The sequence below is a fragment of the Neovison vison genome, chromosome 7 (genome assembly GCF_020171115.1).
Source record: "Neovison vison isolate M4711 chromosome 7, ASM_NN_V1, whole genome shotgun sequence".
Lineage (NCBI taxonomy): Eukaryota > Metazoa > Chordata > Mammalia > Carnivora > Mustelidae > Neogale > Neogale vison.
In genome coordinates, this window is record NC_058097.1 from 196,457,513 (window position 1) to 196,479,676 (window position 22,164).

Genomic DNA, 22,164 nt, shown 5'->3' on the forward strand with positions numbered 1-22,164 from the left:
TAGAATAAGTATTCAAAATACTTATTTGGAAACTAAAATGTCTTCACAGATCATCTAGCCCAGTCTGATCAATGTGCGTATATGGAATCTAAAACCAAGAAAAAGGATGTGACTTGTCTAAGGTCACAGTGAGTTCCTGACTGAACTAGGACTACTGGGCAAGTCCTCTGACCTACAGTTCTGGGTATTTTACTCATTAACCTTGAGATCTCAACCAATTCTTAGATTCCATGACTCTGTGACTCTATGGTTCTACAATTCCAAGACAAAGCACAACAATGCCAGTGCTCCAGGCAGCCTTGGTACAGAAGAAGAACATGGTCTAGACTTAAGTACCATCAAGAACATTTTTTCATTTCAAAATATCAACTGCACCATCATGGATTCAAACTCTGCACACAACCCTGTGTTTCTGGTATTTCCTCCAGAGATTAATGTTCCTGACTTGCGATCAACAGAATTTACAGCCACAGCCTACGATACGAGCGGTCCTTTTCCAAAATCACTTGCTACAAAAATGAAAATCTTAGGGGTAAGTCAGATTTGCTACTGAGGGTGTGTTATGGACTATTTGTGTTCCTCACAATTCATAGTTGAAATCATAATTCCTAAGTAATGGTGTTTGGAGGTGGGGCTTTTGGGGGATACTTGTTCATGATGGTATACTCTACTGAGGGTGTGTTATGGACTATTTGTGTTCCTCACAATTCATAGTTGAAATCATAATTCCTAAGTAATGGTGTTTGGAGGTGGGGCTTTTGGGGGATACTTGTTCATGATGGTAAAGTCTTAATGAATGGGATTAATGCCCTTATAAGAAGAGGTCGTAGAGGTAGCTAGCTCTCCTTCCACTATGTGAAGTTACAAAAGAGAAGTTGGCAGTCTACAACCCAGAAGAGGTCTACACCAGAACCCAACCTTGCTGGCACCCTGATCTCAAACTTTCAGTCTCCAGAATCATGAGAAATAGATTCCTGTTTTTTATAAGCCACTCAGTCTATGAACCATGGGCTTAATCAGCCACCCCCAACAGGGTGTTATAGATATAACTTTGCAAAAGAAGTTGAACTGGGGATGGGGAAGAAGAAGAGGGAAAGAAATGTCTGGTGGCACAATGTTTCAAGGTAAGAGCTAATCCAATTATGTACAAGGTTCTACGGAGATAAATATATAAAATGAATAAGCTGCAATTAAACTAAAAATCTCCAAACTGATGACCTAGGAGTTTTTTCCTAGTTAAGTTCAGAGAAAAGAAAGAGAAAATCAAGTAGAAGTCAACAGATCAGACTTTATATCCTGGGTTACTGGTTCTACAGTTTTACACTTTCCCAATCAAGACTCAGAATTCAGTTTCACAATATGATATATTTTTATATGCGGGGCTTTTGCAGAAAATCCCCTTAATACTATAAATGCTCATCTCTCCACACACTTCTCCATTTCATGACTGTTAATTATTTTTTATTTACCAATCCTCCTTTCAGAAAATGCCATTCAGATGTTTAAGACTGTGATAGTGTCTATATCTTACAAAATATTTGTCGTTTCAATCCCAAGCCTTCAAGAGTGGAAAATAGAAAGAAACGGATTTTCCCCCTCCCCCCCTCCCCGGGGTGGGGGGTGGGAAGTAGAGAAAGATGGCCCATTGACATGCAGAAAAGGGCCATCAGCCTAAAGTGCTTTAGCATCTATTCAAATATAATTGTACTGAAACTCCCGCTAAAGAGTTCAAATTACTTTAACAAAAATGGATTGAACCATGTCCAAAAAATTATGTTAGACACTACAGGGGTTATAGAAATAAATACAACCTAGTTTCTCTCATTGAGGAGAATAAATGCATACTTTAGAAAAAATAAAATAACAGTATTAAATACCACATTTCACAGTAGCATCTAATAAGAGCCATAAATGGTTGGGGGTGAGGGACAGGGGAACCCAGAAAGGGAACAGTCACTCCTATCTAAAAGCAATGGGGCAACTTTGCGGCAAATTTGGCATTTAATCTGAACACTAAAGAAGTGATGTAATTTTAATAAGTAGAAATGAAAAAGAAGGAGGAAAGCCGAGTATTCTAGACAGAGAAAGCGTCCTGAGCAAAGATCTCATGGTAGCATAGTTTAGGAATGACAAAAGAGAGCTGGGAGTGAGCAAATTAGACTTGAAAGCTTTAAGAGGATTAAAAGATAAACAAAAAAGAAACAAGAAAAATCAGGATGGATAAATACACTGCAGTACATCTGTACAAGGGAATGTTATTCAGTGCCCGTAATAAATAAGCCAACAAGCCATGAAGAGACATGGAGGAACCTAAAATACACATTTCTTTTTTTTTTTTTTAATTTCTTTTCAGAGTAACAGTATTCATTATTTTTTCACCACATCCAGTGCTCCATGCAAGCTGTGCCCTCTATAATACCTACCACCTGGATCCCCCAACCTCCCACACCCCGCCCCTTCAAAACCCTCAGGTTGTTTTTCAGAGTCCATAGTCTCTCATGGTTCACCTCCCCTTCCAATTTCCCTCAACTCCCTTCTCCTCTCCATCTCCCCTTGTCCTCCATGCTATTTGTTATGCTCCACAAATAAGTGAAACCATATGATAATCGACTCTCTCTGCTTGACTTATTTCACTCAGCATAAGCACTTCCAGTCCTGTCCATGTTGCTACAAATGTTGGGTATTCATCCTTTCTGATGGAGGCACAATACTCCATTGTATATATGGACCACATCTTCCTTATCCATTCGTCCGTTGAAGGGCATCTTGGTTCTTTCCACAGTTTGGCGACTGTGGCCTTGCTGCTATAAACACTGGGGTACAGATGGCCCTTCTTTTCACTCCATCTGTGTCTTTGGGGTAAATACCCAGCAGTGCAATGGCAGGGTCATAGGGAAGCTCTATTTTTAATTTCTTAAGGAATCTCCACACTGTTCTCCAAAATGGCTGCACCAACTTGCATTCCCACCAACAGTGTAAGAGCGTTCCCCTTTCTCCACATCCTCTCCAACACACGGTGTTTCCTGTCTTGCTAATTTTGGCCATTCTAACTGGTATAAGGTGGTATCTCAATGTGGTTTTAATTTGAATCTCCCTGATGGCTAGTGATGATGAACATTTTTTCATGCGTCTGATAGCCATTTGTATGTCTTCATTGGGGAAGTGTCTGTTCATATCTTCTGCCCATTTTTTGAAATGATTATCAGTTTTGTGTGTGTTGAGTTTGAGAAGTTCTTTATAGATCCTAGATATCAACCTTTTGTCTGTACTGTCATTTGCAAATATCTTCTCCCATTCCATGGGTTGCCTCTTTGTTTTCTTGACTGTTTCTCCTTTGCTGTACAGAAGCTTTTGATCTTGATGAAGTCCCAAAAGTTCATTTTCGCTTTTGTTTCCTTTGCCTTTGGAGACATATCTTGAAAAAAGTTGCTGTGGCTGATATTGAAGAGGTTGCTGCCTATGTTCTCCTCTAGGATTCTGATGGATTCCTGTCTCATGCTGAGGTCTTTTATCCATTTTGAGTTTATCTTTGTGTACGGTGTAAGAGAATGGTCGAGTTTCATTCTTCTACATATAGCTGTCCAATTTTCCCAGCACCATTTATTGAAGAGACTGTCTTTTTTCCACTGTATATTTTTTCCTGCTTTTTCGAAGATTATTTGCCCATAGAGTTGAGGGTCCATATTTGGACTCTCTAATCTGTCCCACTGGTCTGTGTGTCTGTTTTTATGCCAGTACCATGCTGTCTTGGTGAGCATAGCTTTGTAGTAAAGCTTGAAAACAGCAATTCAGAAACATGGCAGGGTACAAAGTCAATGTACAGAAATCAGTGGCTTTCTTATATACTAACAAGGAAAATGCAGAAAGGGAAATTAGAGAATTGATTCCATTTACTATAGCACCAAGAACCATAAGAAATCTGGGAATAAATCTAACCAAAGAGGTAAAGGATCTGTACTCGAGGAACTACAGAACACTCATGAAAGAAACTGAAGAAGACACAAAAAGATGGAAGACCATTCCATGCTCTTGGAGCAGAAGAATAAACATTGTTAAAATGTCTATACTGCCTAGAGCAATCTATACTTTTAATGCCATTCCAATCAAAATTCCACCAGTATTTTTCAAAGAGCTAGAGCAAATAATCCTAAAATCTGTATGGAATCAGAAGAGACCCTGAATCGCTAAGGAAATGTTGAAAAACAAAAATAAAGCTGGCAGCATCACGTTACCTGATTTCAAGCTTTAATAAAATACACAATTCTAATGAAAGAAGTCAGTCTGTAAAGACAACAAACTATATGATTTCAACTATATTTCAACCATGTGACATTCTGGAAAGGCCAAAATATGAAGACAAAAAGATCAGTGAGCCTGCTTCTCCCTCTGCAGCCCCCCTGCTTGTGCTCTCTGTCAAATAAATAAATCTTAAAAAAAATATTAATTTAAGTAAAATGGTACGTATGTACGGTAAATTTTGTTATGGATATTTTACCAACATTTGTTTTAAATGTGAAAAATAATATTTGGTGTAGAAAAGGAAACAACCAGGAAGGTAATCTGGAGCCCTAACTGCCAAGAATCTTATAGCCATCCTTACTTAGACTTTATAATATTGACAAGTAGCTTCCAATCTGTGAAATCAACAATGCACCTAAGGAGCTTCATAAAATGTGTATACCAAGTCTCCAGGCCTTGTTCTGGAGCTACTGAATAGGAGCTTTGAGGGAGTTGGCGGGTTGGGAGGTGTTGAAATCTGTATTTTGTAAACACTTCTCTGAATTTGATAAGCACCAGATTCGGGAGCATTGTTTCAAACAAACTGAGAGGAGTAACCAGATTGGTTCTGTTTTGCGATCTTACTTCAGCACTGACATCACACTGGAATAGAGAGAAAGGAAGCTGGTGCAGAAAAACCAGTTAGAAAACAATTTTAATAGTTTAGATTAATGGATAGTGACTATTGAGTTGAACTTACTCAAATGGACTTGGACTTGAAGAAAAGGATATTCTTCAAAACTCACCTACTTAAAAGTCATCGTTGCTATGGGAGTAAATGAGAGGACTCAGAGAAGGCAGGTGGAGAGTAAGAGGGCAGAGAACAAACACTCACACATGGCATATCTTCCATTCTCTATGTCATTCTCACCAGTCTTCCCTAGCAATAGTCAAACCACTGTTCTACTTTTTTTTTTCAATTATTTGTTTTATTTTTAATTTTTTGAGGAATCTCCATACTCTTTTCCATAATGAAACATCTCCACCAACAATGCACCACATTCTCACCAGCATTTGCTATCTTGTCTTTTTGATGATAGCCATTCTAACAGAAGTGAGGTTCTATTGTTTTGTGATTTTGCTTTGCATTTCCCTGCTGTTTGGAGAGCTTGACTGGTCTAACCTGGGGATTCTATTCAGTAAGCAGAGGATATAGGTTTTAGAGGCTGAAAGTCTGTATCTCTAATTCTCAGGTGATCCTAATGTTGCCAATCCATGGGCTACATTTTCCAGAGCACTAATTTAGATCATTTTACCTGTTACCAAATATCAGATAAAGGAATCAAGAAAACACTTGGGAGCATCATAAAGGGGCTTCTACTATCCTTCCCCTATTTATAAAAGAAGGTAATCACCAAATCCTTTTAACCCAAAGAAGACTGTATATTTTTGAAAAGGAAACCTACCACTTTGCTTTTTCCTTACCATGACTTATCCCTCTATTTATAGGCTATGCAGATCCTGTTTGGAGTGATGAACTTTTCTTTTGGAGTTGTTTTCCTTTTCACCCTTGAAAATCCGTACCCAAGGTTCCCTTTTATATTTGTTTCAGGATATCCATTCTGGAGCTCTGTTTTGGTGAGTATAGTCAACTGAGTTCAATTTGAAGCCATGACAACAGGGATACTAGGGAATTCTTAAATACCAAATGAGCTGCATTCAGTTTTAGGATATGTTTTGAAAAGATAAAATAAAAATCAACTTTGTTGAAATTACTTCCCCATTAGTTCATCAGAGTTACTGATGTTCCATCATTGGGTTCTGAGGTGCCTTTGGGGATATGCCCATGGTCTTGGTATCATTTGTCCATTCATTCATTCAAAAATGAGTTGCTATCTATTATAAGTCAGATACATAGAGGAAGGCAATGAGGATCCAAAGGTTAATAATACATGGACCCTCACTATGAAAGACAGTATGAAGTTTCCTCAAAAAATTAAAATGACCATATGATCCAGCAATTCCGCTTTCAGAATATATCCAAAGGCAATTTAAACCCTATGTCAAAGATATATCTGGATGTCCATGCCCATAGCAGCATTAGTCACAAAAGTCAAGGCATGTAAACAAACTAAGTGTCCATCAAAAGATGGATGATAAAGAAGTGTGTGTACACATATGTATATGTATACATACACACATACATATGTGTATACATATATGTATACATACATACATGATATGTGTGTATATATAAAGAGTTAAATTCTATATATAGAATTTATTATTAAATACTTTCTATATATATGTGCATGCATGTGTGTGTGTGTGCATATATATATATATGTAATACACAGTCATAAAAAAAAAATAAAACAAAGAAATCCTGCCACTTGCAACAACATGCTTAGACCTTAAGGGCATTATGCAAGTGAAATAAGCCAGACAGGGAAAGACAAATACTGCATGATCTCACTGATATTTAGAATTCTAAAAAATTCAAAGAAAAAGAGCTCAGATTTAAGGTTACCATGGGCGGAGAGTGAGGAGAGAGGGAATGGAGGGTGGTGATCAAAAGGAACAAGCTTCTAGTAATAAGATAAATAAGTACTAGGGATACAATGTACAATAGGATGACTTCAGATAATACTGCTGTATGATATATATGAACATTTTTTAAGAGAGTCAATTTTAAAAGAATCTCATCACAAAGAAAAATACTCTTTTTCTTTCTTTCTCTTTCTTTTAGGAGTGGAGGGTTGTAGCTATATGAAATAATTGATGTGAAGTAAACATATTATAATCATTTCACAATATATGTAGATCAAATTATTATGCATCTGCCCTAAGCTTATACAGTACTGTATGTCAATTACATCTCAGTAAAACTGGTGAAAAAATTAACAAAAATAATAATATATGAGCCCTTCCTTCAGAGGGCTCTAGGTTCAGCAAGAAAACAGGTAAACAGGCCATTTAAAGGTAATGTGATAAATGACATCACACAGGTGTAGAAACTGCTCATGTAAGGAGAGATGAAAGATCCGTTTTCTCTTTGGAGAAGTAAAGAAACAGGGAGGGCTTCTCAGATGTACCTTTGAGCTACACAGAGGCATTTATTTAATTTCATTCAATAAACATTATTTAAGCACCTGGTTTAGTGCCACAGAATGGACTGTGTGTGGGAATTCGGGGGAAAAGGCAGTTCTTGGTCTCAAGGTCTCTCAAGTAGAGAGTCAGATCATCACCACAGGGTGTGATCAGAGCAGTGACAGACACAGGAATTGCCAATGTAGGAAAGGCACCTACAAAAAGGAGGGGAGATGCCCAGAGACGCTCCAGCTTGGCTGAGTTTTAAAGGATGGGTAGTTAATCAGGAGGAGGGCACACACAGAGCAAGGGTGGTAGGGAATGGTAGAGAGCAGGAAATGGCTGGGCACAAGGGGTAGGGATATCTTGCTGCATGCCAACGGAGAACCATGAACAAAAGTCTCAAGGTATGGGAGAACACTTTCTATCCTGAGGACTGTAAGAGTGAGGCTGAAGAAATACCAGGCAGTGGGACTGGAAACATAAAAATGCATGTGCTGGTGTCCAATTTGGAAATTCTACCTGATAATGATGCTACCACATGAGACTCATCTCCATGAAAATTCTTGGGATTTTTTTTTTTCTAGAATGCCCAGCATATTAGCTGGCAGGACACACTGGATTGCAAATGGGTATGAAGGATGTTTCTTATAAGAATGACAGAATCTGATTTTATTGGTTATGAATTGATTTGACACCGGTGTGGAATGATATCAAAGCTCAGTCCATAACAGCTATAAAAGGAAGGTAGATGAGAAAGCTAAAAAAAAAAAAAGGAAAAAAAAAAAAATCTCATGTTCAAACAGATCTTTAAGGCTAAAGCTAATTTCTAGTTCAATGTTTTGTCCACTACTCATTTGCGGACAATTTTACCAGGCATGTCACCCTCCTCACTGCTCTGAGGATCATCCTGTGCACTAGGAAGGAAGGTATGTTAATGAAACACATAGAAGTTTATTCTCTGATAACACTTCAACAGCACTTAAACCCATTACTAAAATGTTTATTCTTTTTAATAGTTCATTAATTCTGGAGCCTTCCTAGTTGCATTGGAAAGAAAAACCACAAAAACTCTGGTGAGTTACATTTTCCCCTTCACTAAAAATTTATAACTTTGAAGTAATTCTAGCATTGAAATGAATTTGGAATATCATTAACTCACTATAATTCCACAAACTGTCAAGTACTGATACCAATCAACAGCATTGGTCTTTTGTCCATAGGATCATAAAACACCAGTTCCAAAAGAGCTTTCCAGGTCATCCAGTTTCTTATTTTATATATAAAAACACTGAGGCACAGAATAAAAGCCAAGTTCCTAAGCCAAATGGTAAAATGGGTCTCAGTATTCCAGTAACTCATTCATTCATTCTTTCTGTGTTGTCAATCGCTTTGAAAAGCACTAGTTTGACTTGCATGATGGGCACACTGTGAAGACAACCTCATTAAAAACAATTTAATTAATGAAATAAACCTTTTAAGCAGAAGTTCAAAATAAATAATACAGTGTTAATGAATGCAGAAGGTACACTTACAGGTAAATTATAAGTAGAATATTTTTACTTCTCTGAAGGAATCAAAAATGTGAGATATTAATAAGCCAATAAATTATTTCCAACACAGGAGTTCTCCTGCAGTTTTGAAATTTAAGGAAGAAATAAAATTGTAAAGAAATACGATGTTTAGTTAAACAGAGTCAAAAAACAAAAATGTAAATAGGTCATGACTTTTACCAGAGCATCAAAGTGCAGTGCAATGTGGCTATGCCTAAGTGTGCATCCCTCACCACAACTAAATGGGAGTTAACTTAGGTACAGATTGTGGGGGATGGAAGGGTTATTGAAGGTTCAATGGATTCCCTCATTCTCTGGCTGACAGCCTGAAGCCAGAAGAGGTGAAATGTCTCATATATGATCACACAGTTGCTTTGTGGCATTGCAATGCTGTGCCTAAAATCCTCCCTCCATTGCTTCTTGCCTGTAGACTCAGTGTTATGGTCTTCATCTCTTTCAGGTGAAGCTGAGCCGACTAATGAATTTTCTCAGTGCCCTGGGAGCATTAGCTGGAGTCATTCTCATCACATTTGGTCTCATTCTAGATCAACACTTCTTTTGTGGCTATGCTAAAACAGTTACTCACTGTCAGGCTGTTGCTACCCTATTCATTGTGAGTATGCTGCAATTTTATGGCGAGGAGTAATGGGTATAATCATAAAGATTTACTGGCATCTAATCAGCAAAATCCAAATACTGTTGTTGACACACGTGTTTTCTTTTTATTTACAAACATTTATAGAAATCATAATATCTGATAGGTTGTATCAGGCATTGTGGAATAGGAAAATAAACACTTTACAACTCCCAACTTCAGGAGTTCACAGATGAGTGGAGAAGATAAAACATGTACAACAATGAGTATAATATAAAAGGTAGAGTGATACAGGAAGAAAAACGCAGGTACCGCAGTATGGTAGCAATTCATAGTCCCAGATATATGTTAGAGTTGTAAGTGGAATGTTTTTATGGTTTTGGTTTTGGCTTGAATATTTAGACTGGGCTTCTGATAAAACATAGTATATACTGAAAACGGGCATTTATTTCTGTTCTTTCCATAACACCACTAGGATTATTAGTTTAAGGGAATGTAAAAGATGTAAATCTACATGGAGAGAAAAATTAGTCATCAAGACCCATCAAGATTTGTCAGGAAAGCTGGAATGTTATCAATCACCTAAGGAAAAGGGAGTATTCGTAGAAGTAAAATATCCCAGTTGCAAGAGCAGATATCCCTTCCTCATCTTTTTCCTGTACTTAGAAGGAAAACATCTTGTCTTTCACCACAAAGTATGATGGTGGCTGAGGGTTTTTTAGATGGATTTGATCAGGCTGACAAAGTTTTTTCTCTTTCTAGCTTGTTGAACATATTTTCCAAGTGTGTTGAATTTAGTGAAGTGCTTTTTCTATATCAACTGAGATGATCATGTCATTTTTGTTCCTTATTCTATTGTTATGATGCAATTGCGCTGACTGACCTTTTTATCTTAAATAAACCTTACATTCCTGGGATAAATCCCACTCAGTCATGCTGTATAATTCTTTTAATATGTTGTTGCATTCATTTTTCTGGTACTTTGTTAAAGATTTTTGCATCTTTATAAGGGATATTGGTCTATACTCATCTTTTCTTGTGATATCTTTGTTTTTTTTGTGTCTGGTTAATATTGGCATTATAGCAGGAGTTGGAAATTATTGCTTCCTTTTATACTTCTTCGTAAAGTTTGAGAAAAATTATGTTGAATTTTCCATAAACATCTAAAAGACTTCACTGGTAAAGTCTCCTAGGTCTGGGCTTTTCTTTCTGGGAAGTTGTTTTCTTTTTTTTTTTAATTACCTGTTATTAGTTTATTTAGTTCTCCTATTTATTCTTGGATCAGTTTCAGGAGTTTTTGTCCCTTATTGTCAACATGAGTGAATGAAGGAAAATGACAATACAGATTTTCAAGAAGGCTGTCCTTGTAGTGATGTATTAGTAGAATTGTCTACCAATAATCCAGAACCTTGAATTAGCATAGAGGAGATAAAATAGTTAAGAGTATAAGCCCATCATCATCAATGGCATTGGTCGTTATGAGGGAGTTAGTTTTGTTCCAGTCACCTTGAGTGGAAGTAGTCTAGTTCCTAATTCTGAGAAGTTTGGGCCACATATGTATTAGACAGTCCCATATTTTGGACCATTTACTTCTGTAAAGTTTCTAGAGGACAGCAGCTTAATGTCTGTAATAAGTGAGGTAATGGTGGTGATGGTAGTTCTGATTTTAGTAAGATCTCCAGCAAGGCTCAAGTGCATTCTTTCCCTGATGATATCTCCAAAATAACCAATCACCTACCTGAGGTCACAAAAAATGATTAAGTAGATGGCTGGCAAGGAAAAGTAATCCACATCTGTTAGTGGAAATTTATTATATAATCAGAGTTATCAGAACAAAAGTCAAATCATTTGCTGAGATATAATACAGAATTTTGGAGAATTTAGTCAGTGATTACCAGGAAGTAAGAAGGTAATAGGGACAGTGAAGGCCTTGTAAAACCCACCCCTGCCTGCTGACACAAGAAATCAGCAGCCTCCAACCGGTAGAATATGTGAAGAGAAGTCTCTCCTATAGCCAATTTCCTACATATAGACAAGACTGGAAAAGTTTCTTAAAAGATTTTAATAAGTGAGGGAAATTGGAAGGGGAGGTGAACCATGAGAGACTATGGACTCTGAAAAACAATCTGAGGGTTTTGAAGGGGCGGGGGTGAGAGGTTGGGGGATCCAGGCGGTGCATATTGGAGAGGGCACAGATTGCACGGAGCACTGGGTGTGGTGCAAAAATAATGAATACTGTTACGCTGAAAAAATAATAAATTAAAAAAAATAAAAATAAAAAATAAAATAGTTAAAAAAAAAAGATTTTAATAAGTAATCCAAGATAATGGTCCTAGAAAGGATATTGGTCAAAGAGACACTTATTAGTCCTGGTGGCTGGCTAACAAGACATAACTCCTTTCCCAGGATTTATTTTTATAGATACACAAAAATATAGAGAAAAGGCAGATAGACAGGATGGTTAGTGGCAAAGCTTTGGCAGACCATCTTTTCCTTCACCCCTACCCTACCAAGGGGAAAGTAAACAAGAATAGATATGAAATGATAATGAAAAAGTCCTGGGAAACCTGATTCCTAGGACAAATAAAAATGACCCTATCTAATAAAAAGTGCTAGACTTGCCTCATCAACATAGATCTGCAAACCCTGGACAGGGTTGCTCACAGGCAGTCAATGGAATAGGCACTAAATGAGTCAAAAGACCAGAACCATAATCATGAGGAGTCTGACTAGACCTCTGTGGGGCCTCTGTGACTGTTTAGCACCTTCAAAGACCACCAGGAATGGTGGTCCTTTGGTGGGCCACCATTGCAGTTAAAAGCTGAATTTATTAAATTTGCAATCAAGGGTGAGCATAGGGTCTCAGACACAATAGGGGGAAATGGAAAAGGGCATTTATAAGATTTCTTCAGTTGGAGGAGTCATAAGATAACTTTGGGGGAGAGTAACAGTAGTCTGGAAGGAAATTGGTTAGATTTGTGAACTAGATGAGTTGCAGAGTCAATGGTCTAATTTTTTGAAAACATGAATTCACATGGAATTAGCATAAAAACATCTCTCTGTGGCCTTATTTTGAACATAAAGCTCTGAGACAGCTTATGTTAAAACCTTGAACTTAGATATTTGGTTTTGCATATCATGCTTTGGTACACTTTATCAATTTGCTGACTCAAAGTGCAGTTAATTTTCAAATCATGGTTTCTTTTCATTATCAATTCTCAGTAATCTTAACTAAAACTGAAACAAACAAACAAACAAACAAAAAACTATGAAAATCACCAGTGGAAAAAGTAGAAGCAACTGGACTGATACCTAACTTCTCAAAAGCAACAATAAAAGCCAGAAGACTGAACAATATCTTCAGTGTTCTGAAAAAAAGTAACTACAAACCAATAACCTCTATTATTCACTACCCATTATTGCGATGTGTATATATATACACGTACACACAAATACCCAATGGAATATTACTCAACCACAAAAAGAACGAAATCTTGTCATTTGCAATGACATGGGTGAAGCTAAAGTGTACTACACTAAGCAAAATAAGTCAGAGAAAGACAAATACCGTATGATTTCATTCATATGTGGAACTTAAGACACAAAACAGATAAATGAAGGAGGGAAAATAAAGAGAGAGTCAAACCAGGAAACAGTCTTCTAACTATAGAGAAAAAACTGAGGGTTGCTGGAGGGAAGTGGGTGGGGGATGGACTCAATGGAGGATGGGAATTAAGGGGGACACTTGAGATGAGCACTGGGTGTTATATGTAAATGATGAATCTCTGAATTCTACTGCTGAAACCAATATTACACTATATGTTAACTAGAATTTAAATAAAAACTTGAAACAGAAAAAAGAGAAGAAAAAAAAAATCTTACAAGAATGAAGTGAGGGGTGCCTGGGTGGCTCAGTAGGTTAGAGCCACTGCCTTCGGCTCAGGTCATGATCTCAGGGTCCTGGGATCGAGTCCTGCATCAGGCTCTCTGCTCAGCAGGGAGCCTGCTTCCCTCTCTCTCTCTCTCTCTGCTTGCCTCTCTGCCTACTTGTGATCTCTGTCTGTCAAATAAATAAATAAAATCTTTAAAAAAAAAGAATGAAGTGAAATGAAGAATTTTTAGAGATACAAATACTGAGCTTGCCTCCTGCAGACTAGAATTAATGGAATAAAGAATGAACTCCAGGTAGAAAGAAACTGACAGCACAATGAGATGCAAGAAGGAATGAAGAACAAAGAATGATATAAACAAGTGGACAAATAAGTGAATACTGCTTGTGTAATGCAGTAACGATAATATATATTGGGATTAAAAATAAAGTATTTAAAATACCAGTGAGCATTAACATATAAGTAGAGAAGGGAGCAAATGGTGCTTTTGTTATTTGTCTTTGCTAAGGACCTGAGTTTCCCTGAGAAGAGGGTGAAGATTTGAAGGATTTTAGACTTCAATGTTTTAATAATTAATGGTATCATCAAAAGTAAAAAAACTAGAACTAAGAGATATATTTAGTCTATTATACCCAACAATGAAGAATACACATTTTGTAACACAGGCCAACAGAAGATGACTATATATTGGTAAACAAGACAATTCCAGAATACCAAAGGCTGAAGTCCTAGTGTATATCCTATGCAATAAAACAATAAACAATGATAAAAATAATTTCAGCCTGTGTGGTTGAATATTAAGAAGTAGGCTTCAAAGTAATTATTGAATCAGGGAAGAAATCACAATATGAAGTCCCTCAAAAACTTGAGGGCAGAAGGTAAAGCAATAGTTTTAAGGCAATTCATAGTTCAAAAATGTAGAAACTATAAAATACGATACTTTGAAAAATAATGGCCCAAATATTAATCTCAGGGATTAAAGGAGAGAAAATTAGCCCAAAGAAAGAAGAACAAAGGAATTAATATATAACAATGAGAGCAGAAATAAATAAATAAATAAATAAATCATGTACACATTAGAAAGATTCAAAATAGCCAATGATTGGTTTACTGAAAATACTAGCAAAGGGCATTTATAGGAACAGTAAAATATACAAATCCTTTTTTTCTGGTTATGACAGAGTAACTTAGAGCAGCTCTCTAGTAAAAATCACTTTTATTTAAAGCTTATTAAAATAACAAAAAAATTCCAACTGTTTGAATACAAACAAAAGAAACCAAGGCAGCCAGGATTTAAAGTGCAAGGATCCTGTAAGAATTGTACATGTTGAACTAAACCCAAAATTCTCCTCCACAAGTTATTTATTGACACCTAAGATGTGTAGGATAAAAAGATCAGACGCTAAGTATATAGGAAGCTAAGAGGCTAAGAGACCAAGAAGAGATTTTTGGCAGCCAAGAAGAGTACTGCACACACACACACATTGTCCAGAGTCCACTAAGAGGAGGAGTGGAGTCTGGTAAACATCCACAAATTTCACTTCTGAAGAAAGACTACACCCTAGAACTAAGGACAAAGGAAACAGACCAGCCTCACGAAACTGAAATTCATCCATAAGTTATTTTGATCATGGTAACCTTCTCCTAATCTGTCTAATGGAAGAAAATTAATTCATCCCCAGAGGAAGATAACATAATTTAGGATTTCTACCATTTTTTTGCATATTACATTTATAGTTAAGTGTAAAACAAAACATAACAAAGTAGTCATACCAGAAAATAGGACAGAACAACTGAAAAACAAAAACAATCAGGGCATGTGGATGGCTCAGTCGGTTAAGTGTCTGACTCTTGGTTTCAGCTCAGGTCATGATCTCAGGATCCTGGGACTGAGGCCCACTTCAAGCTCTGTGCTCAGCGGGGAGTCTCTTTCAGAATCCTCTCTCTCTCTCTCTGCTCCTTCCCCCACTCTCTCTCTCATTCTAAGATAAATAAATAAATATTAAAAAAAAAAATCAGTGATAGAAACCACTCAGAGGTGACCCAGATGATAGGGTCATCAGATATAAACTTGACAATAAACATGGCTGTTATTTCTAACAGAGAAGAGAAAAAGTCGAAGAATATTATGGGAGACTGACACCCATTAGAAAGAAGTCATTGGAATTTATAGAACTGAAACTAAGCCCTCAGTGGATGGGGCAAACCGTGGATTAGACACTTCAGAAACACACAGGGAGAGAATCAGCATAAAATACAAAGACTAATCCCTAAAGAGAAAAAAATGATACAAAACATTAGAAAGAACAAACATAAGGGACATATGGAGAAGAATGGAAAAAATGTGCCCTATATACAACTAAAGAACTACAAAAAAGAAAATGAAAATGTAGCACAGGCCAATGCTCACAGAGAGAATGGCTAATGATTTTGTAAAGGAATCAAAGACAGGATATGAACCACAAACAGGAAAATACAAGGAAAACTACATACAGCACACAATATTCAGATTTCTGGGGGGAAAAGTATATAAAGAGCAAAACATAAAAAGAAGCTGGGGTGGGGGGTAAACACAATCAAAGGGACAGAGGTGAACTGATAGGGGCCAGAAAACAGTGGAATGACATTTTAAACTGACGAAATAAAATGCTCTCAATCCAGAATTCTATGTCCAGTGAAGATGTTTTTTAAAAGTAAAGTTGAAGTAAAGATAGCAGACTAACAAAAACTGAAAACAATTGGTATTGGAAAATTAGTCCTCAACACAGTAATTACTAGTCCTGAACATAGAATACCGAATCAGTAATCAAAACCTGCCAGGGGCACCTGGGTGGCTCAGTGGGTTAAGCCTCTGCCTTCGGCTCAGACCCTGATCTCAGGGTCCTGGGATAGAGACCCGCATCGGACTCTCTGCTCAGCAGGGAGCCTGTTTCCCTCTCTCTCTCTGCCTGCCTCTCTGCCTACTTGTGATCTCTCTGTCAAATAAATAAATAAAATCTTTAGGGGAAAAAAAAAAAACCTCCTAAAAGAGAAAAGTCCAGAACCAGATGGCTTCACTGGTGAATTCTACGAGAAATTTAAAGAAGAATTAATTCCAATCCTTAAACTCTTCAAAAAAAAAAAAAAATAGAAAAGAAGGATCCAAATTCATTGTATAAGCCCAGGACTACCCACACCAAAACCAGACAACTATACTACAAGAAAAGAAAATTGTAGGACGATATCCCTGATGAGCATATACACAAAAATTCTCTACACATATGTTAGCAAACTAAATTCAATAATATATTAAAAGTCTCATACACTATTTTTTAAAAGAATTTATTTATTTATTTGACAGAAAGAGAGACACAGTGAGAGAGGGAACATAAGCAGGGGGACTGGGAGAGGGAGAAGCAGGGTCCCTGCTGAGCAGAGAGTCCGATGCGGGGCTTGATCACAGGACCCTGAGATCATGACCTGAGCCAAAGGCAGATGCTTAACAACTGAGCCACCCAGATACCCCAAAAGTCTCATACACTTATCAAGTGGTATTTATTCGAGGGATGCAAGGATGGTTCAACATACAAAAATCAATAAATGTGATATGCCACATCAATACAATGAAGGATGAAAATCATATGACCATCTCAATAGATGCAGAAAAAGAATCTAACAAAATTCAACCTGAAAAAATTTAAATTCTCAACACACTGAGATAAAAAGCATACCTCATTATAAAGGACATATATGACAACTCCACAGCTAACACGATACTAAACAATGAAAAACCAGAAGATTTCCCTCTAAAATCAGGAACAAAACAAGGATGCCTAGTCTCTTAATTTCTATTCAACATAGTACAAGAGCACGGAGTACAGAGCAACTGAGGGAAGAAAGAAAGAAAAAAGGAAGAGGAAGGGGAAGGGGAAGTGAAGAAAACAAAGAAAAAGCATCCAAATCAGAATGGAAAAAAGTAAAAATATCTCTGTTTGCAGAGGACATATTATACCTAGAAAACCCTAAAGACTCCACCAAAAAAACCTATTAGAACTAGATTGCAGGATATAAAAATCAATATACAAAAATCACTTGCATATCTATAAAATAAAGAGTCATGAGAAAGAAATTAAGAGAACAATCACATTTGCAACTGCATCAAAAAAGAAAAAATACTGGGGCGCCCGGGTGGCTCAGTGGTTAAAGCCTCTGCCTTCGGCTCAGGTCATGATCCTGGAGTCCTGGGATCGAGCCCCATATAGGGCTCTCTGCTCTGCAGGGAGCCTGCTTTCTCCTCTCTCTCTCTCTCTGTCTGCCTGCCTCTCTGCCTAATTGTGATCTCTGTCAAATAAATAAATAAAATCTTAAAAAAAAAAAAAGAAAGAAAAAATACTTAAGAGTAAATTTAATCAAGGAGGTGAAAGATCTGTATACTAAAAACTTTAAGACACTGATGAAAGAAACTAAAGACACAAACAAATGGAAAGATATCCCATGTTCATGGATTGGAAGGATTAATATTGTTAAAATGTCCATACTACTCAAAGGAATCTACGGATTTAATGCAATCCCCATCAAAATGCCAATGGCATTTTTCTCTGAAAATTTTATGGAACCACAAAAGACCCCAAATAGCAACAGCAATCTTGAGAAAGAAAGAAAACAAAGCTGAAACCATCACATTTCCTGATTTCAAACTATGCTACAAAGCTATAGTTATCAAAACAGCATGGTATTAGTATACAAATAGATACACACATCAGTGGAACGAACAGAAAGTCCAGAAATAAGCCAAATCATACATGGCCAATTAATTTACAACAAAGGAGCCAAGAGTATATGATAGGGAAAGGACAGTCTCTTCAATAAATGGTATTAGGAAAATTAAACAGCCACACACAAAGAAAGGGAACTAGACCACTATCTTACACTGTATACAAAAGTCAATTAAAAATAGATTAAAGACTTGAATGTAAGACCTAAAACCATAAAACTCCTGGAAGAAAACACAGGTAGTAAACTATTTTATATCCATCCTGGCAATGATTTTTTTGGATTTGACACCCAAAGTAAAAGCAATAAAAGCAAAATAAACAAGTGGGGCTACATCAAACTAAAAAGCTCTGTACAACAAAGGAAATCACCAATAAAATGAAAATGCAGCATATAGAATAGGAAAAAAATATTTACAAATCATATATCTAGTAAACAAAATACATAAAGAGTTTGTACAACTCAAGAGCAAAAAAAAAAAAAAAAAACAAATAAAAAATAAGCAGAGGATCTGAAGAAGCCATAACAGATGGTTAACAGGTACACAAAAAGATGCTCAGTATCATGAGTCATCAGGAAAATGCAAATCACAACCACAATGAAATACCACATCTGTTAGAAGGTCATTATCAAAAAGACAAGAAATAACTAGTGTTGGCAAGGTTGTGGAGGAAAGGGAACCCTTGTGCACTAGTGTTGGGAATAAGAATTGGTACAGTCACTATGGAAAACAATATGCTTCCATATCTTGAGGACCCTCTCCTCAAAAAATTAAAAATAAAACTACCATAAAATCCAGCAATTCTGCTTCTGAGTATTTATCAGAAAGAAGAGAAAACACTAACTCAAAGAGATAGGAACATCTTCATATTCATTGGAGCATTATTTATAACAATGAAAAATGGGAACAAGCTAAGCATCAATGGATGTATATGTGGTACATTTGCAATGGAATGTTATTCAGCGACAAGAAAGAAGGAGGTCCTACCATTTGCAACAATGTGAATGAACTCTGAAGATATTATGCTAAATGAGATCTCCACCTGGCTAGATGGAGGAAAACAAATACTGTACAATTATCACTTACATGTGGAATCTTAAAAAGCCACATTCATAAAAACAGAGTGGAATGGTGGTTACTAGGGACTGTGGGGTGGAGAATTTGGACAGATGTTTGTCAAAGAATACAAACTTCCAATCGGAAGATGAAAATGTTCCGGAGCTCTAATGCACAGCATTGTGCTTGTTGCTAACGATACTGTATTATTCAATGTTACAAAGAAATGAGATCTTAAATTTTTCCTATCACAGAAAATGGAATGATAATCACATGACATGAGAGAGGTGTTAGCTAATGCCACGATGATAATCATATTGCAACATAAAATGCTTGAATCAACAGACTGCATGCCTTAAACTTACACAATGTTACATGCCAATTACATTTCAATTTTTTTAAAAAAAGGAAAAAGAAAAGGAAAGGCAAAGAATGGGAGATAATCTCCTCAATACATATATCTGACTGGAGACCCATAACCAGAATATATTAAGCACTTCTGAGTATCAATAATAAAAAGACCAAAAAAATTAGTAGGACTTGAACAAACACTTCACAATAAAAGATATGCCAACAGCCAGGAAGCATGTAAAAATGTGCTCAACATTATTAGTTACCAGAGGAATGCAAATTCAAAGTCACAATGTTTGTATGAACACCTGAATGGCTTCAATGAAAAAGACTGTCAAAACCCAACGCTGGCAGGAATGTGAAACAAATGGAATTCTTAAACCTTTTTGATGGGAATGTAAAATAGCTCAACCACCTTGGAAAACTATTTGGTAGTTTTTATCAGCTAATCAGGCCCATTTTATGTCTCAGCAATATATACAAAAATGTTCACAGAAAACCTATTTGTAACAGTTAAAAACTAGGAATAATTCAAATGTCTATCAACAACAGAGTGGCTACAGGAACTGATTATTCAAACAATGGAATATTACTAAGCAACAAGAAAGAAAACAGACTACTGATACATGCAAGAGCATGGATGAACCTCAGTCCACTAAACTGAATGAACAAATTCAGATACAAAAATGAACAGGAAAAGTTATTAAATGGTGTTAGAAATCAGAATAGTGGTTGCCTCTGGCTGGGGAGGGGCACTGACTGGGAAGCGACACAAGCAAACTTACTGGGGTGATGGGAATGTATAATATATGCTGATCTGGAAATCAAAAAGGGGTAAAATACATATATATTTTTTAAAAAGTGGAAAATATTTGTAAAGCAGATAATAGCAGTTTCAATGCTTTTACATACAAAGAAGGAATATAACTGACAAAAAGTCAAGAACACAATTTAAAAAATGGACGAGATTATGAGGAAGGAATTTACAAAAATGCAAACGTGGTGGCCAAATAGACTCAGAGTGAGGCTCGAATTCACTAGTAGTCAGGAAAATGCCAGTTAAATTAATAGCGGACAAAGATACATTCATTAGATTGGTAAAATTAAAGCTATAAAAATTTTCACAGGTAGGGAAATGGTGACAATGAGGTTCCGTGTGTCGGTGGCAGAAATCTGAAATGTTACTACCATTTTGGAAAGCAAGGAGGTGTTTACTTATATGAAAGATATCCAAGTAGCTGTCTCCATAGCGATTAAACACCTATATATAAAAGCATATGAACAAGAACGTTTATTGCAGCATCATTCAGAGCATTAATGAACAAACACAACAGAAGAGGAGGAAAAGGAAATAATTTCCAGTCACTAAAGAATAAATGAATTATGGCAACTATACCATGAGATATTATGCGGCCATTAAAAACAATGTGACCTTAAAATAAACAATATTTCAATATATACTCAAAACATAGATACAGTTGCAGGACAGAATATTAACCATATGGACCTTCACAAACTTTCACAAACATTCACTGGCAAAACACTTGTGTGTCCAGCCTCTGGGCTCCTAACAAGGTGTGTATCCTATTCACACTCCCTGTTGCCAAGCTGAAAGCATTTGAAAACAGCCTCTAGCCGTGATAAAAAGAACAGAAGATGGTACTATTCGCCTATGCTTCTTTCTGTGTCTTTTTCTACATGTTCCTCTTTTGCCTGTACCTGTAGGGTTTTTCCCCTCTTTTCCTTTCCTTTTCAGTTCTGCTTCTATTTTTTTTTCCTATTTCTTAATCTCTTTCTCCTTCAACAGACCAATTTTTTTAAATCTTTTAATTTTTTTATTAACATATAATGTATTATTAGCCCCAGGAGCACAGGTTTGTGAATTACCAGGTTTACACACTTCACAGAACTCACCATAGCACATACCCTCCCCAATGTCCATAACCCCACCCCCTTCTCCCTACCCCCCTTCCCCAGAAGCCCTCAGTTTGTTTTGTGAGATTAAGAGTCTCTTATGGTTTGAACAGACCACTTTTTGGAATTATTTTTTTGTATTGTATATATTCATGAAATGGGGCATTTCCGGCATATGATATAGAAAGTGGATTGCGTTGCCTGACTTTCTCTAAGAAAATAATGTGCTGTCCTGAGCTGTGCTGTGCTCTCCTGTGCTGCAACAGCTGTATACTCTCGTGATCCTTTACAAGAGTCAGATATACCTGAGACATGCAGGAGAAAGCTTTTCTTAATCGGGAATTTTTACCTCATTGGCTTCAGAAAAAACATTATTGTGCTAATATCATGATTCTTCTTTTTCCTTCTTCTTCTGTTACAGGGAATTTTGATTATGTTGATGGCCTTCAGCATTGCTGAATTATTCATCTCTCTGTCTTTCTCAGTTATGAGGAGACCTTTTTATTGTTGTGACTAATGGTGCTGAATATCACCGTGGGAATAAAGATGTGCTATAATATCATCAAGAGGTGAACTATGTTCATGAGAAAAAGTCAGAAGGAACATAATAAGGCTGGCAACTGTGGGAAGCCAAGGGGAGTGACTTAAGAGAGGGGGAATCTGGGAACATTTTGGCTGATAAAATAAATCCTGCCTCTTTGCAATGCCATCTCTTCTTCTCCCCAAGTCACATCGTCATCTTGG

General features: G+C 36.7%; 1 protein-coding gene across 1 annotated transcript; it reads left to right on the forward strand.

The window, feature by feature from the left end:
* Positions 1-379: 379 nt before the first annotated feature.
* On the forward strand, positions 380-21,937 carry MS4A5 (membrane spanning 4-domains A5). The gene is made up of 5 exons (XM_044261153.1): positions 380-532; positions 5,728-5,856; positions 8,328-8,384; positions 9,322-9,474; positions 21,842-21,937. Exons 1-5 carry the CDS (start codon positions 380-382, stop codon positions 21,935-21,937), a joined length of 588 nt encoding a protein of 195 aa, XP_044117088.1.
* The last annotated feature ends 227 nt before the right edge of the window (positions 21,938-22,164 follow it).

Bases quoted from the DNA above. Each gene is read 5' to 3' on its own strand.
- MS4A5 (XM_044261153.1), top strand. From the start codon at position 380: ATGGATTCAAACTCTGCACACAACCCTGTGTTTCTGGTATTTCCTCCA. The intron at 5,857-8,327 runs GTGAGTATAGTC...TCTTTTTAATAG, and splicing joins CATTCTGGAGCTCTGTTTTG to TTCATTAATTCTGGAGCCTT. The intron at 9,475-21,841 runs GTGAGTATGCTG...CTTCTGTTACAG, and splicing joins CTGTTGCTACCCTATTCATT to GGAATTTTGATTATGTTGAT.